The sequence below is a fragment of the Scardinius erythrophthalmus genome (assembly GCF_964197995.2).
Source record: "Scardinius erythrophthalmus genome assembly, chromosome: 24".
In the NCBI taxonomy this organism is placed as follows: Eukaryota; Metazoa; Chordata; class Actinopteri; order Cypriniformes; family Leuciscidae; genus Scardinius; species Scardinius erythrophthalmus.
Window position 1 is genome coordinate 19,267,072 of NC_138244.1, and position 16,241 is coordinate 19,283,312.

At 35.5% G+C, this 16,241-nt stretch overlaps 2 protein-coding genes across 4 annotated transcripts; one reads left to right on the plus strand and one right to left on the minus strand.

Moving 5' to 3' along the window:
• Window positions 1–179: 179 nt before the first annotated feature.
• Window positions 180–9,662, minus strand: galk2 (galactokinase 2). Of its 2 annotated transcripts, none has more exons than XM_081356638.1 (10): window positions 9,424–9,662; window positions 9,179–9,267; window positions 8,969–9,092; window positions 7,029–7,119; window positions 6,798–6,944; window positions 6,615–6,713; window positions 5,823–5,975; window positions 4,652–4,862; window positions 1,412–1,613; window positions 180–756 (listed from the first exon to the last, which is right to left on the minus strand). In XM_081356638.1, the coding sequence occupies exons 1-10, from the start codon at window positions 9,471–9,473 to the stop codon at window positions 549–551; spliced, it is 1,374 nt and encodes a 457-aa protein (XP_081212764.1). In that variant the 5' UTR covers window positions 9,474–9,662; the 3' UTR covers window positions 180–548. The 2 variants fall into 2 exon arrangements, with proteins under 2 accessions (XP_081212764.1, XP_081212763.1); XM_081356637.1 differs by having other exon boundaries at window positions 270–756; window positions 9,179–9,294.
• A 32-nt stretch (window positions 9,663–9,694) lies between these two features.
• Window positions 9,695–15,595, plus strand: cops2 (COP9 signalosome subunit 2). 2 transcript variants are annotated; one of them, XM_081355753.1, is made up of 14 exons: window positions 9,695–9,795; window positions 10,367–10,480; window positions 10,561–10,638; window positions 10,810–10,935; window positions 11,575–11,625; window positions 11,904–11,993; window positions 12,151–12,228; window positions 12,330–12,504; window positions 13,629–13,807; window positions 14,114–14,166; window positions 14,277–14,374; window positions 14,480–14,562; window positions 14,652–14,710; window positions 14,859–15,595. In XM_081355753.1, the coding sequence occupies exons 1-14, from the start codon at window positions 9,742–9,744 to the stop codon at window positions 15,001–15,003; spliced, it is 1,383 nt and encodes a 460-aa protein (XP_081211879.1). In that variant the 5' UTR covers window positions 9,695–9,741; the 3' UTR covers window positions 15,004–15,595. The 2 variants fall into 2 exon arrangements, with proteins under 2 accessions (XP_081211879.1, XP_081211880.1); XM_081355754.1 differs by lacking the exon at window positions 11,575–11,625 and having other exon boundaries at window positions 9,697–9,795.
• Window positions 15,596–16,241: the final 646 nt, after the last annotated feature.

The window sequence follows — 16,241 nt, forward strand, 5'->3', positions numbered from 1 at the left end:
TATGATGCAGTATGTGTCTAAATGTGCAGGGGTCACATTTGTGAAATTGTTGGGGAAATTTCATGAGCAAAATTCACTGTCACGTTACGTAGATTCCTATTGAAAAGCTTTCGCCCGTGAAAGAACGGTAAATCTAAAAGCACATAATTACTTACACAATACTAAACGCAAGCATGAGCAACAGTAATAGTGATGTTTATTGCTTACCGTAGTACACCACTGATGACATGTTTATTATTAAATGAAAAAAGTAAATGATGAGGCTTGGAAACATTGAAATGTTTTTATTGAATGTTGAATATTGACCTTGAACGCTTTCAAAGTGGGAATGTATAGAGCAATTCTTGGTACTTTACAAGTGCCCTGACAACCTCGAACTGGGTATAAAATGATCACTGATTTCTTCATTATTTCGAAACGTACAGAGTGAAAGTGCCCATTCAGAGTTTATAAAGTCAGTTTCCCTTTCATCAGATTTGCCATTACACGCAACACCTCCTTCACCCACATTGTGTAGCTAAAATGAGAGAAAATAGCCCTGCTACTTTTCATTCCTCTATGAAAATTGCCGCCCCTCCTCCCGGCTTTGTCACGAATAAACTCTGCTTTTCCAGAGCGGATCGACGGGCGTCAGGCAGGTAATATCGTGCACTCACGGTTTGGAGAAAAGAATCTATCTTTTCCCCAGGAACCATGGAAACCGTGCAACCTCCCCATCCAGCTCCGGTCAACCTCGACCCCACGGCGCCCGCCTGCCTGTGAACAGAGGAAGAGGTTTCGCTAAAACTAAAATTCATTAGACAGACTCAAGCTATTTCCAGTAGTTTGCCGCAGAAGCTCAGAGATGAGACTCATTTGGCCTCACAGAAGAAATACACTACAGGTCAAAAGTGAATTAACTCAGATTCATTAAGATTTTAATCAATAATGTACCAAAGATACATTTATTTGATTAAAAGTACAGTAAAAATTGTAAAAAATTATAATTTAAAAAGTATAATAAAATATTTTAATGCTGTATTTTCAGCATCATTACTCCAGTCCTCTGTGTCACATGATCCTTTCAATCCAACACACCCAAAAATTTGAATGATATTGTATCAGGTTTTAATTATCTATTTAAACAGTAATGCATCACAGGAATAAATTACATTTTAAAATGTAGCAAAATAGAAAATAGTTGTTTTAAATTGTAATAATATTTCACAATATTACTGTTTTTACTGGATTTCTGCTCAAATAAATGCATCTCTGATGAGCAGAAGAGACTTTCAAAAACATAAAAAAGAAATATTCCAAACTTTTGACCTGTAGTGTATGTGAAAAGAAAAAAGCCAATGCATATTAACACTGTAAGAAATGTTTTCCTCTGCAAGTGCATAATGTGTGATATGACACGACTCTCACTCACAGACAGATGTCCACCAGCTGGTCCAGCTCCGGGCAGCTGCACTCGTACAGGTCTCTGCAGCTGGCGTGGCTTCGGTTCATCAGGTCGCCCAGCTGAGCGACGGCGTCGGCAGGGGAAGAGTCGCACACGGCTTTAAACTGCAGGACGCGGGCAGCCTCGCCGTACACGTGTCTGGCACGCTGGTACAGTTTAAACTGAGTCGCTGAGGAACAAACAGAAGAGGATGTAGAGCAAAATGACAATTTGTCTCAGCAATAATACATAACATTGGTAACACTTTACAATAAGGTCCATTAATCATTTTTCCGATAGGGATTTTTTTTTTTTTTTTTTTAAGTCTTCGTTAAAGCGTTTTAAGTCATGAATCAAGTCAACCAGCAACAAGGTGAAGCACAACACTTTACAATAAGGTTTGTTAGTTAACATTAGTTAACTACATTTGTAAACATGAACTAATAATGAACTGCATGTATACAGCATTAATCTTTAATGTTAATATAATATAATATAATCTTGTTAACATTAGTTAATGCACTGGGAACTAACAATGAACAGCTGTATTTTTATTAACTAACGTTAACAAAGATTAACAAATACAGTAACAAATGTATTGCTCATAGTTAGTTTATGTTAATACATTAACTAATGAACCTTATTGTAAAGTGTTACCGAAATTTTTATTTGAACAAAAAAGCATTCAGACGATAAGACAAAGGGCCCTATTTTAACGATCTAAGCACATGGTCTAAAGCGCACGGCGCAAGTGCACTTAGGTTGTGTCAGAATCCACTTTTGCTAGTTTAACGACGGGAAAAATGGTCGCCGCTCCCGGCGCATGGTCTAAAAGGGTTGCCCTTTTCTTTTAATGAGTAATGGGAGTGTTTTGGGATTTAGGTGCGTTAAACCAATCAGAGTCTCATCTCCCATTCCCTTTAAGAGCTAGTTGTGCTCGCGCCATTGCAGATTCGCTATTTACATGGCAGAATTTAATAGTGGAAAGACTAAAAACGTCTCCAGAGCGCAAACGGATCTGCTTGTGCACGAGGTAAAAGCCCACAAGCAGATCATCTACGGGACAAGCCCGGATTCACCATATCTTTATGTACACAATAATAATATTTTACATTGTAATCCTTTTATTTTAAATATTTGTCATGTTTGTGTGCTGCTGTGTGTCCCAGGTTTGAGTTGGTCAATGGCGCAGTCTATTTCTGTTGCCTCAAAATAGCAACGCGTCAACAATGTGCCTGAACACACCTCTTTTTCAGACTAGCACGCCCATGGGCGCACAAATGGGCGCAAATGCATTTGCTATTTGAACAACGTGGCACAAGACGTGAAAATGATAACTGCGTCGGGCTGAGACTAGCAAAACACACTTGGTCGCGCCTGGTGCTGCATTGCGCCGGGTGTAAGATAGGGCCCAATAGGTACAAGACTGTAACTTAAAGGCTTTTAAGTAACTACAATCCCATGAAGCATTGTGAATGACAAATAAAAAACAATGGTGAAATATAATATATCTATAGAAGCAATATATTTAAATGTATTGCAAAAGCATTATTTTATAAAAGCAGATTTTGAGCTCCTCCTATTGTCTCACCATTAGGGTTGGGTATCGGTTGGGTTTTATCCGATACCAGTACCTACTCGGTATTTTTCAAACGGTTCCGGTGCTTAAACGGTTCTTGAAACGGTACTTAACAAAACTAAACCGCACACACTTTATCAAAAAAATAATACCTGAGTGTGTGTGTGTGTGTGTGTGTGTGTGTGTGTGTGTGTGTGTGTGTGTGTGTGTGTGTGTGTGTGAGAGAGTGATTTTCTGATTTCTGATTAAATGAAAAATTGTGCCGTTTAAAAGGCTACTGATGTAGCCGAAAACACTTGAGTTAACATCAAAATTTTGTCTTCTAATATTATGACTTTTACAAAACAGAGAAATATCTGACACTGAGCAGAAATATTTAACACACACAGTATAGCCTCATATAAATATACTTGATATTGATATACTTCATACTTGATATGCAAGATTTGCAGTTGGCATTAAAATACTAGACTTATCCGAAGAGGAACACTGGCAGCTGAACTTGAACTTTAGTCAGGCGTGTCAGAGGTTTTGGGTTCTAATCCGCATTCGTAGTTTATTTTTTTATTTTTTACGATTATGCTCATCAGTGGTTGTATATCAAGCAGGGACACGTTGTGTCCATTATATTTTGTGATTTCACCAGAATGAATAGATAGGCGTCGTCTAGGGCTTAAAGGGATACTCCACTTTAAAATGAAAATTCTGTCATCATATACTCACCCTCATGTTGTTTCAAACCTGTATGAATTTCTTTCTTCTGCTGAACAGGAAGGAAGATATTTAGAAGAATGTCAGTAACCAGACAGTTTCTGGTCTCATTGACTTCCATAGGCTAGTAGGAAAAAAAAAATACTATGGAAGTAAATGAGACCAGAAACTGTCTGGTTACTGATATTATTCTAAATATCTTCCTTTCTGTTCAGCAGAAGAAAGAAATTCATAAAGAATTGAAACAACATGAGGGTGAGTATATGATGACAGAATTTTCATTTTAAAGTGGAGTATCCCTTTAAATCAAACTTCATTCACGCACATATGAAACCCTTGCATACACATATAGGCCTACTAAGTAGTCATACATGTATACTGCTGAATGCTCAAACTAATATGAAATGCTCAACATCACATCTAAAGTCGCTCACGCACAAACTCTACACACACACACGAGACGCGCGGAACTCTCCGCGCATACTCATCTGAGACGCGAGCACACACACACACACACACAAACTCTACGCGCACATAATCATATAGACGGCGCCTCATAAATAGATCGATCTCCGCAACGAAGCGCGCGTCCGAGTGACAGTGCGGTGTGCGCGCGCCACAAGAGAAAGCACTGTATCCGCGCCACTGATCGCAGCGGCAACGAGCACTTTGATCACTTGATTTAAAAAACGCATTTTAGCGCTAGATCGCCTCTTATTTAACAAACGAACTAAATTAATGCTCGCTCTGCTGGTTTACTGGAGATGTTTTATTATTGGATCATTCGTGCCGCGAGATGTTTTATAGGGGGCGGTAAAAAAACGTCAGGCACCGAAATCAGGCACCGAAAGTTTCGTTCTTATTCGGTCTGGTTACTACCGTTTACGTCGGAACCGGTTCCCTATTGGAACCGGGTCTCGGTACCCAACCCTACTCACCATGTTGTGTGTTGGCACTGAGGATGTTTTGCCCCAGCTGTTCTTCGCTGATTCCCAGAGTCCTGCAGATCTCCTCTCTGCTGTACGGCTCGGGGTGAAGCACCTCCTCCACCAGCTCCAGCATCTCCTCCAGACTCGCCTGCAGCTCCTTCTGCAGATCCCCCAGCTTCAGCAGACGCTGCCAGTCCACACCTCGCGCTTTAGCCAGCATCTGCACACACGCACACCTTCTACCATCAATATACTCAAGCAAACGTCGAAAATTAGGGAGGGAACTAGAAAAACTTTGGGGAAACTTTGGCTAATCACTAAAGCTTAATGACTGCTTCTGGATTTATAGATCTATAGATTAAAATTTTGGGGTCAATTTCAACAAATTTCAAAAATCATCTCAAAAACTGCAATTAACAAAAAAAAAAAATCTTATTTTTGCCTTTACAATTCCACATATATTTGGTTGCAGCGCCACCTACTGTAAAATAATGTTAAATGTACTCAGTCTTTGAGCTATTTTTAAATTCACCACTGGGGTCTTATAAGCAAACATCCCAAGTGTTCACTATTATGATTAAAACTACAGAATATATACACGACTGTTCAACCGTTTGGGATCAGAAAGGGTGCATTAAATCGATCAAAAAGACACAGTAAAGACATTTATGTTGCAAAGACTTCGATTTCAAATAAATCTTGTTCTTTTGAACGTTCTATTCAAAGAATCCTGAAAAACATGTATCACAGTTTACACACACACACACACACACACACACACACACACACACACACACACAAAACGTTTAGCAGCACATCTGTTTTCAACATTGAATATAATCAGAAATGTTTCTTGAGCAGCAAATCATCATATTATACTGATTTCTGAAGGATCATGTGACACTGAAGACTGGAGTAATGATGCTGAAAATATGCAATTTATGCAAAAAAATGCATTTTAAAACATATTACAATAGATTAAATTGTAATTATATTTCATAATATTACTTTTAATTTTTACTGTATATCCGATCAAAGAAATGCAGCCTTGGTGAGCAGAAGAGACTTATTCCAAAACCCCAAACTTTTAAACTAGTGTACTTTTTTGGTGAACTTGCAAAAAAAATCTTATATTACAAAGACTAAACTATGATTCTAGTAGCATCCCTGACGTTCAGACCTTTGTGGCAATGCGGCACTCCACCACCCTCATGTTGAAGTGAGACGAGGCCGCCTTGTTCATCTCCACACAACAGTTGGCGATCACAAAGAACGCCCCGTCGGGCAACCTCACGTCTGTGGCTCGCAGCGGGTTAAACTCGATCAGCTTTGCCTTGAGGGAAAAAAGCATCAAATCCTCATAAACATATTTGTAATGTAGATGCATAGTGTTAAAAATGTCAATTGGTCAATAACAAATAAGAAAAAAATATTTTAAAATTCTACATTAAAACACATGCCTTAGAAATGTCATGTGGTGTAACCAAAAATGTTCAAATTTTCACATTTTCCTTAAACCTTGAATACATGTAACACATTGCAAACATTACTTTAAAAACGTTTTTAAATATATTTTTTTCAAAGTAAAACATAATTTTTATACAAATATCATTAATTTTTCATTTATAAATGCCAAGTTATTTGGGTCGTTGTACTATATGACATTTTTAACAAGTAACAGCTTAAAAAATCGTTTTAATGAGGCATTTTGGCTTCATTATAATATCAGGATGCAACACCCTGACAACTTGACTATTCGCCCAAAAAAATCAACATTTGATCAATTTTAATATGTACATCAAATAAAAAAGGTATATTCGATCACTGTATGTATGAATTGCATTTTTAATGTATTTTTGAAAAAATTAGATGCGATCATACACACAAAAAAAGTGTCATACCATCGACCCTTCAAAAATAAATCAAATACCACGTATATTGTTAGAACAAATATGAAATACACGTGGCTTACTGTTCCCTCTTCGGCCAGGAAAGAAATGGACTGATCCATCCCTCCCCCCTCAGTGCCAATATAACGCTCACACTTGGCACACGTCTCGGCGAGAGTCACCTGAAATGAAGAGCGAGCGCATCTATGATAAGCAGCAGTTGTACAGTATGTAATGCAGGCTAGAGGATTTACATTAAGGACTACCTTAGAAAGAGACTTCTGATTGGCCTCCATGGTGACCAGACCTGCACAGCACACCAGGGCACTGGAGCTGGAGAGCCCTGAGCTGGCCGGGATAGTCCCGTCTACCACACAACACATCCCTGCCAATGAAGACAAGCTCAAGTGCTCCTGCATACACATGGTCAAGGGTCAAATGACTGATTATAATGCCATAATGCAAACATGCATTATGTGTGTCATTAAACACCCCACCTGGATTCCTCTCACTCCACAAAGGAAGTAATAGTACCACTGAGGATCCTCTCTGTCAATGGTGATGCCATCAACAGACACAGTGAAATCCCTGTAAGAAGGAAAGAAATGAGTGAGTGAGTGAATGTCTGAGGTAATAAGTTAAGTGAATGAGTAAGTGACTGAGTGAATAATGAATGAGAGTAAGTGAATTAATAAGTAAATTAATTAATGAGTGAGTGAATATTAATAATGAATGAGTGAGTGAATAAATTAATAAGTGAGTGAATAATGAATGAGTGAGTGAGTGTGTGAATTAATTAATAAGTGAGTGAGTGAATAAATGAGTGAATGAATGAATTAGTAAGTGAACAAATTAATTAATGAGAAAGCAAATATTAATAATGAATGAGTGAGTGACTGACTGAATAATGAGTGAGTGAATAATAAATGAGTGAGTGAATGAATGAATGAATTGGTAAGTGAATGAGTGAATAATAAATGAGTGAATGAACAAATGAATTAGTAAGTAAATGAATTAATAAATGAGTGAGTGAATATTAATAATGAATGAGTGAGTGAGTGAATTATGAATGAATGAGTGAGTGCCTGAATAATGAGTGAGTGAGTGAATAAAAAATGAGTGAGTGAATGAATGAATGAATTAGTAAGTGAATGAGTAAATAAATGAATTAATAAATGAGTAAGTGAATACTAATAATGAATGAGTGAGTGAATTATGAATGAATGAGTGAGTAAATGAATTAATAAGTGAGTGAATAATGAATGGATGAGTGAATAATGAGTGAGTGAGTGAGTGTGTGAATGAATTAATGAGTGAGTGAATAATGAATGGATGAGTAAATAATGAGTGAGTGAGTGAGTGAGTGTGTGTGTGTGTGTGTGTGTGTGTGTGTGTGTGTGTGTGTGTGTGTGTGTGAATGAATTAATGAGTGAGTGAACAATAAATGAGTGAGTGAATGAATGAATTGAATGAGTGAAGTGAGTGAATAATGAATAAATAAGTGAGTGAGTGAATAATAAATGAATAAGTGAATTAATGAATAAGTGAGTAAATAAATAAATGAGTGAGTGAATGAGTAAGTAAATGAATTACTAAATGAGTAAGTGAATATTAATAATAAATGAGTGAGTGAATTATGAATGAAGAGTAAATTAATTAATAAGTGAGTGAATAATGAATTAATGAGTGAATAATGAGTGAGTGTGTGAATGAATTAATAAGTGAGTGAGTGAGTGAGTGAGTGAATAATAAATGAGTGAATGAATGAACAATAAATGAGTGAGTGAATGAATGAATTGAATGAGTGAAGTGAGTGAATAATGAATAAATAAGTGAGTGAGTGAATAATGAATGAATAAGTGAATTAATGAATAAGTGAGTAAATTAATAAATAAATAAATAAATAAATGAGTGAGTGAATGAGTAAGTAAATGAATTACTAAATGAGTAAGTGAATATTAATAATAAATGAGTGAGTGAATTATGAATGAAGAGTAAATTAATTAATAAGTGAGTGAATAATGATTTAATGAGTGAATAATGAGTGAGTGTGTGAATGAATTAATAAGTGAGTGAGTGAGTGAGTGAGTGAGTGAGTGAGTGAGTGAGTGAATAATAAATGAGTGAATGAATGAACTGAATGAGTGAATTAATGAATAAGTGAGTAAATAAATAAATGAGTGAATGTGTAAGTGAGCAAATAAATAAATAAATAAATAAATAAATGAGTGAATGAGTAAGTGAGCAAATTAATTAATAAATGAGAAAATAATGAATGAACGAGTGAGTGAATGAATGAATGAGTTAGTGAATAATGAATGAGTGAGTGAGTAAATAAGCAAATGAGTAATTTAATTAATGAATTAATAACAATTAGTTGACAAAATACGACCAATTAAATTGTGAAGAACAGAAGATAAAGAACATTGTCACTCACTTGTATTTGGGGTCAGTGTTGGTCATCTGGATTTTTTGGGAGTCACTGACAGAAACTGCAGCAAGAATATTCTGCTCTATTGCCATTGGGAGGACAGCATAGCCACAATAATCAATATGCTCACCTGGAAATGATAAGATTCATGATAAAACATAAAATGCAGTGCTGATGTTTATTATTCGTTATGTTTACACGCTGCTTGCAACCCACCAATCAAATTCACCCTCCCCGGAGCACGAGCGTAGAAGAGAGGCATTTGTCCATATTTTCCATGAAAAGCCTCTTTCAGTTTCTGCAACCTAACAAAAAGAGGGGAAAGTGTATGTCTAACACAAACAAAAAAACAAACATGAAAATTGAAACTAAACAATAGGATGTAAATCGACGTGACGAGTTGACTCCATTCATTCACAGTCGAAGTTTTCCGAATAGTGTCCCGAACAGTCGCAACTTACCTTTCATTTCCACTGAGCAGCACCTTGATCTTCGGTGGAATTGTGGCCATTGTGCGGTTTATAATCTATGTTTTACAGTGAGCACACAATGCAGGAGTGTACTGACACCGTACAAGTGCTGTCAGCTGACTGTCATACCCGGAATCACGCGTCTACAACCTAAACAACACGGAAGACACTCACACGAATCCCGCAAACTGGATTCGGAAACACTCGGAAGGAATCGGAGCTGCGCGCGCACCGTGTAGAACGCGCGGCGTGATGTCATAACGCTTTGCCGGCGAGCATTGTGGGTAAGAGTCTCTCTCTCCGGTCAAAATGTCTGACATGGAAGATGATTTCATGTGCGATGATGAAGAGGATTATGACTTGGTACGGCTGTCTAAAATAAACTCAACTGTAAATGCATGTAATTCAATGCTAAGCAAATGTAGCGACATCAGTAAATGTTGTTTAGCCTGTTAACAGGGACTTAATTTCGCAATGGTGTTGTTTAGCAGGTGGCTAGTTTGCTAATACTGCAAAGATCAAGTCAACAAATATGACAGCCTTCTTTAAGTTGGTTTATTTGAAGTTTCGTAAGAACTGCGATGTATTTACAAACCCGATTCCTGATGTTGAATCTCTCATGTATCTCCTGATAACTTGCAGACTCACGTGAAGTTGACTAAATTATTATAGCTAATGTGCTGCTAGTTATGAAACTGCATGATATCCAATTTCAGTTTGTTGTTAAATAGATTATTATGTATATAGATGTGCAGTTGTAAATAACCTTAACGTAACCGTTGTCATGCAGTTGTCATAATCATAACAATCATGCACCATTAAGTTGTACAATATCCTTCAAGATGTTTTTTCAGGCAAATGCTTGAATTAATCCTTAATGATTAAATGAACTGTAATTAACGTTGCACATACCATTTGTTTGCTTTCACTTCAGGAATACTCTGAGGACAGCAACTCCGAGCCCAATGTTGATTTGGAGAATCAGTACTACAACTCTAAAGCCCTCAAAGAAGATGATCCTAAAGCAGCCCTGAGCAGCTTTCAGAAGGTCAGACGCTTCGCCTTCAGCGTCTGCATCCGTACTGTAACGTTGAATATGTGTAATAATCGCTATTTTCTGTTCTGCAGGTACTGGAACTGGAGGGTGAGAAAGGAGAATGGGGCTTCAAAGCACTGAAACAGATGATTAAGATCAACTTCAAATTGGTGTGTAACAATAGTAGCACAATATATTGCATATTTAATAAGTAATATTTATAAATCATTTTCTTACTCTCCTGTATTGTCTAACAGTAATACAATAAAAAAAAATAAGTCGATGATGTACTATAAAATCTGATCATTTGATTTGTTTGTTTTTAATTCTTATTTTTACAGACAAATTTTCCTGAAATGATGAACCGGTACAAACAGCTTTTGACGTATATTAGGAGTGCTGTCACCAGAAATTACTCTGAGAAATCCATCAACTCTATTCTAGATTATATCTCAACCTCCAAACAGGTATTTAATACATTTTAAACTCCTGTGTTCAGTAATATATGTGTGTGTGTGTATTAGGGGTGTCGCGATATACCGACAATGACGATAACCATAATATTCAAACCATGAAATATCGAAATTGTGTTAATAAAAGTTGTGACAATATATCACGATAACCGCAATATTTAAAATGAGTAGTACACGTATGATAATAAGACATGTAAATAATCCAGGGTCAGCACCATCCCAAACTACAATAGGAGGTGAGCTGCCATCTGTCATAAAGCAGAATTTATTCTCATAAATTGTATTTTGACGCTGTGCTACACTAAAAACGGTTAGCATTTCATTCTCCTCAAAATGAAATCCTTAAAAATGTTCGATAAATATCAGAATTTTATCATTGATTTAATAAATTCTGGCAATATGACAACAATCTGCCAAATGTTCTTTTCTCTGTAAATTCTTTTAAATTAGTCTACAATGTTTGAAGTCCAAAGGCTTCATGGACTATGTATTTTAATTTGGGTGTGCCATTTCTTGGATTTGTGTTCCTATTGGGACACAAGTTAACAAGTTAAGCTATTAGTTGTGTTTAAAACTTCTTTATAATACTGTTGAACTTGACAGTATTTTCTCTTTCTGTCTCCTATTTCTTAGGCAGTGTCAAAGAAGCCAGAGAAAGCCAGAGTCTCAGTTGTTGTAAATGTTGTATGTAATGGTGTGATTCATTGGTTAAAAACACAAAATAAACAAACTAAAGATAAATTTGACTGATAACATATTATAAGGTTTCTGTAGATATCGTAATATATCGTCACTCGAATTCTTTTGGCCACGATAACCGTGGTGTTAAAAAAATTGATATCGTGACAGCCCTAATACACACAAACACACTCACAAACACACACACTTTATATATAAAAATTAAATATCATTATGTTATTAAAGATAATAAAGTAATATTTATATTTTTCCCTTTTTTCCAGATGGACTTGCTTCAAGAGTTTTATGAGACCACTCTGGATGCTTTAAAAGATGCCAAAAATGACAGACTTTGGTTTAAAACGAACACCAAGGTTTGTGCTGTGGCATTGCATTGTGTATTTAAGTGATCTGTTTTATATTACAGGTATACACTTATGTATCAGGAACAATAATATACACAGTACTATGATAATAATTGTGTCAATGCTATGCCCTTTAATATTGACCAGCAAACTCTGTTTCATGCAGTTGGGAAAGTTGTACCTGGAAAGAGAAGAGTTTGGAAAGCTTCAGAAAATCCTCAGGCAACTGCACCAGTCATGTCAGGTAGAGTAAATGATCAGTGTCGCATAAATAAGAAAACCAAAATGTCAATGTCTTTAAATGTCAAGTGTGCTGTTCTGAAAGTGATCGATGTTCTTAATTAGACGGATGACGGAGAGGACGACTTGAAGAAGGGCACTCAGCTGTTGGAGATCTATGCTTTGGAGATTCAGATGTATACGGCACAGAAAAACAACAAGAAACTGAAAGCCCTCTATGAGCAGTCGTTACACATTAAATCAGCCATCCCACACCCACTCATCATGGGAGTCATCAGAGGTATTTTACACAATTTATGTCTATTTTAATACCAGAGATGTAGTTGTTAAGATGAAGACATTAAAAAAAAGAAAAGAAAAACATTTTCTTTGGTTTTTGTTTTGTGCTTAAGTAGTTTTGTTTTGTTTTGTTTTATTTATTTTGTACAATTTGAAAGTGGGTTTGTTTTATTATTATTTTTGGTTTTTGTATAATAAAACTTTTTTTTTTGTTTTTTTTTTTTTGTTTTTTTTTTTGTTTTGTGTACAATTGGAGAGTTTGTTTGTTTTTGCGTATAAAAATAATTGTTTTTGTTTTATGTGCAATTGGAAAGTTTTGTTTAGTGTACAATTGGAATGTTTGTTTGTTTTTGTTTTGTGTTCAATTGGAAAGATTTTGTTTTGTGTACAATTGGAATGTTTGTTTGTTTTTGTTTTGTTCAATTGGAATGTTTGTTTGTTTTTGTTTTGTGTTCAATTGGAAAGATTTTGTTTTGTGTACAATTGGAATGTTTGTTTGTTTTTGTTTTGTACAATTGGAATGTTTGTTTGTTTTTGTTTTGTGTTCAATTGGAAATATTTTGTTTTGTGTACAATTGGAATGTTTGTTTGTTTTTGTTTTGTTCAATTGGAAAGATTTTGTTTTGTGTACAATTGGAATGTTTGTTTTTGTTTTGTTCAATTGGAAAGATTTTGTTTTGTGTACAATTGGAATGTTTGTTTTTGTTTTGTTCAATTGGAAAGATTTTGTTTTGTGTACAATTGGAATGTTTGTTTTTGTTTTGTTCAATTGGAATGTTTGTTTGTTTTTGTTTTGTGTTCAATTGGAAAGATTTTGTTTTGTGTTCAATTTGAAAGATTTTGTTTTGTGTTCAATTGGAATGTTTGTTTTTGTTTTGTGTTCAATTGGAATGTTTGTTTTTGTTTTGTGTTCAATTGGAATGTTTGTTTGTTTTTGTTTTGTGTTCAATTGGAAAGTTTACTTTTGTGTATAATAAGCATGTTTTTTTTTTGGTGTGAATAATTGGAAACCAGTTTGTTTCCTTTTTTATTTATTTTTTGTGTATAACTGGAAAGTTTCTTTGTTTATGGTGTATAACTGGAAAGTCCACTAATTTTCTTTGACTTGTGACCTGTTCTCTTCAGAATGTGGTGGTAAAATGCACCTGAGGGAGGGCGAGTTCGAGAAGGCGCATACAGACTTTTTCGAGGCGTTCAAAAACTATGACGAGTCTGGAAGCCCCAGACGAACCACTTGTCTGAAGTACCTGGTCTTGGCCAACATGCTGATGAAGTCTGGAATCAACCCGTTTGATTCTCAAGAGGTATGAGGTGCCAGTCATGCACAGGCCCACATGGAATCTGTCTAAGGCCATCAGAAAGTACACATTCTTCATCATTGCATGTTCATATATTCAATATTTTGGTGTATTTGCTTTCATTGACCAATAAGTATGTTGGACTCTGTTTAACTTAACATTTCAACTTGAAAAGCAACTTATTTCCCCCAGAATCAGTGCAGAAAAGCTCAACACTGCAGATTCTATCTGGGCCTGGTCATAGGAGGTCAACTTTTGTGGTCTATAATATAACAAAAAAACCTAATTATTTCTATGTGGCTCTGTGACTAGGCAAAACCTTACAAGAATGATCCAGAAATCCTGGCAATGACAAACCTAGTAAGGTAAGTGTGCACAACACCACTTCTCATTTATCCAGTCCTCTTCTATTTTAACTCAATTTATGGTCCAAATGGATTCATTTTATGATATTAATTGCTTATAATTTGTCTAGTTCCTACCAAAACAATGACATCACAGAGTTTGAGAAAATCCTAAAGACGAATCACAGCAACATAATGGACGACCCCTTCATCAGAGAACATATTGAGGGTCAGTTTGCGTGGCTTTTGTCTTCCTTGTACACTTTCAACTTATTTCATAAATCTCATACATCAAATGTTGGAGTCATATTTTTATTTTTCCCTTTCCCTTTAGAATTGTTACGGAACATAAGAACGCAAGTGCTCATCAAATTGATTAAGCCTTACACTAGGATACACATACCATTTATTTCAAAGGTAAATCTATATTATATTCTAGATATTATACTATAGTAAATATATTACATTATTATAACATATGCTTTCATGTCCCTGTTTTTCTTTAGGAATTGAATATTGATGTTTCAGATGTGGAAAGCTTGCTTGTGCAGTGTATTTTAGACAAGTAAGTTTAATCGATTTTTTAAAAAAAATTAAAAGAATTTTTTTTTTATATTCTTTCACTGCAGATATATATATATATATATATATATATATATATATATATATATATATATATATAATATATGAATCTGATGTTGTACGTCTTTCAGCACAATCAACGGTAGAATTGACCAGGTCAATCAGCTGTTGGAGCTCGATCACCAGAAAAGAGGCGGAGCCAGATACACCGCTCTGGACAGATGGACCAATCAGCTGAACTCTCTCAACCAGGCCATTGTGAGCAAACTGGCTTGATTGGACACTGACGATCCCGGAGAACAAATTCACCCATCAGGCAGCCGGTCGATTCGAGGCTGTCAGTGACATTAACTACTATCAAGCTCTTTACTCCCCCGATCACAGATTGACTTGAAGCGGGAGCGTAATTTGGCTAGTTTGTATTTTTACAGCTGTATTCACTTAAGTCAGTTTTAAATGTCCTTAACAAAGCAGAGGTTCCCACAGGATGTCTGCTGTGCTGATTTGTTAGGTCTCTAATATGAATATGTTTCCATCACCTGAAAAAAAGTTACTTCAATAACACACATTGGCACTTGGCAGACATTTTAAATTGTTTGCCTTAAATGGAAAGCGTGTGAAATAGAGTCATTTATCTGTTGAACTCTGTCTGTCTCTTGTTAGAGTCAGCATGTTTTACTTGGTTTGCGTAAGATTCAGTTGAGTTTTATGCTGTTGCACCGCAGCACATGCGTATTGAAAGTGCCGTCATTGCTAGAATTCCTCACCAAACTTTACAGATCTGTTGAAACTTTAATGCTGTCTGAGCTCTTCTGTTCCACTTTTCAACAACAAAAATAAAGAATGCATTTGTTGCTTCAGCGGAAAATGTGTCTGGAATGGTTTATGATTTTATGTGTGATAAGCAATGATGTTTATCTCAATAACACAGACCAACATTATACAGCTTTCATATGCAGACAATATTTCAACTGATTACCAAAAACAAAACAAAAACCCTGAATAGATTAATTTTCTTAATCAGATCACAGAAAATATCATGCATACACTATATGGCCAAAAGTCCTCAGATGGAATAACCAATCCCATTAAATACAATGGGGTTTCACATATGTTTGTAAGTTTAGGCATTTAACAATGAAACCATCACATTTTAAACAACTTAAAAAATTATAGCCTACATATATAAAATATATATACATCATCTATATAATTTTATAAACAAAATATTAAGAATTAATTACAATGGGATTTCACTTACGTTTGCATGTTTTGGAACTTTCCAATAATTGTATTTTTTATTTAATGCTAATATAAATACTACATGAACACACACAATCCTTATAAATTGTATATGCAGCCTAAAAAAAATATAATAATGTTATTATTTCTACTATTACTTTTATAATGAATAATATATTTCCGTGACAGTCAAAAAGAGGTGTAATTTTGGTTGACATTTGATATGCCGTAACCATTGGCTGTAACGTTCACGTGACGTCGTCCCTCCCGTC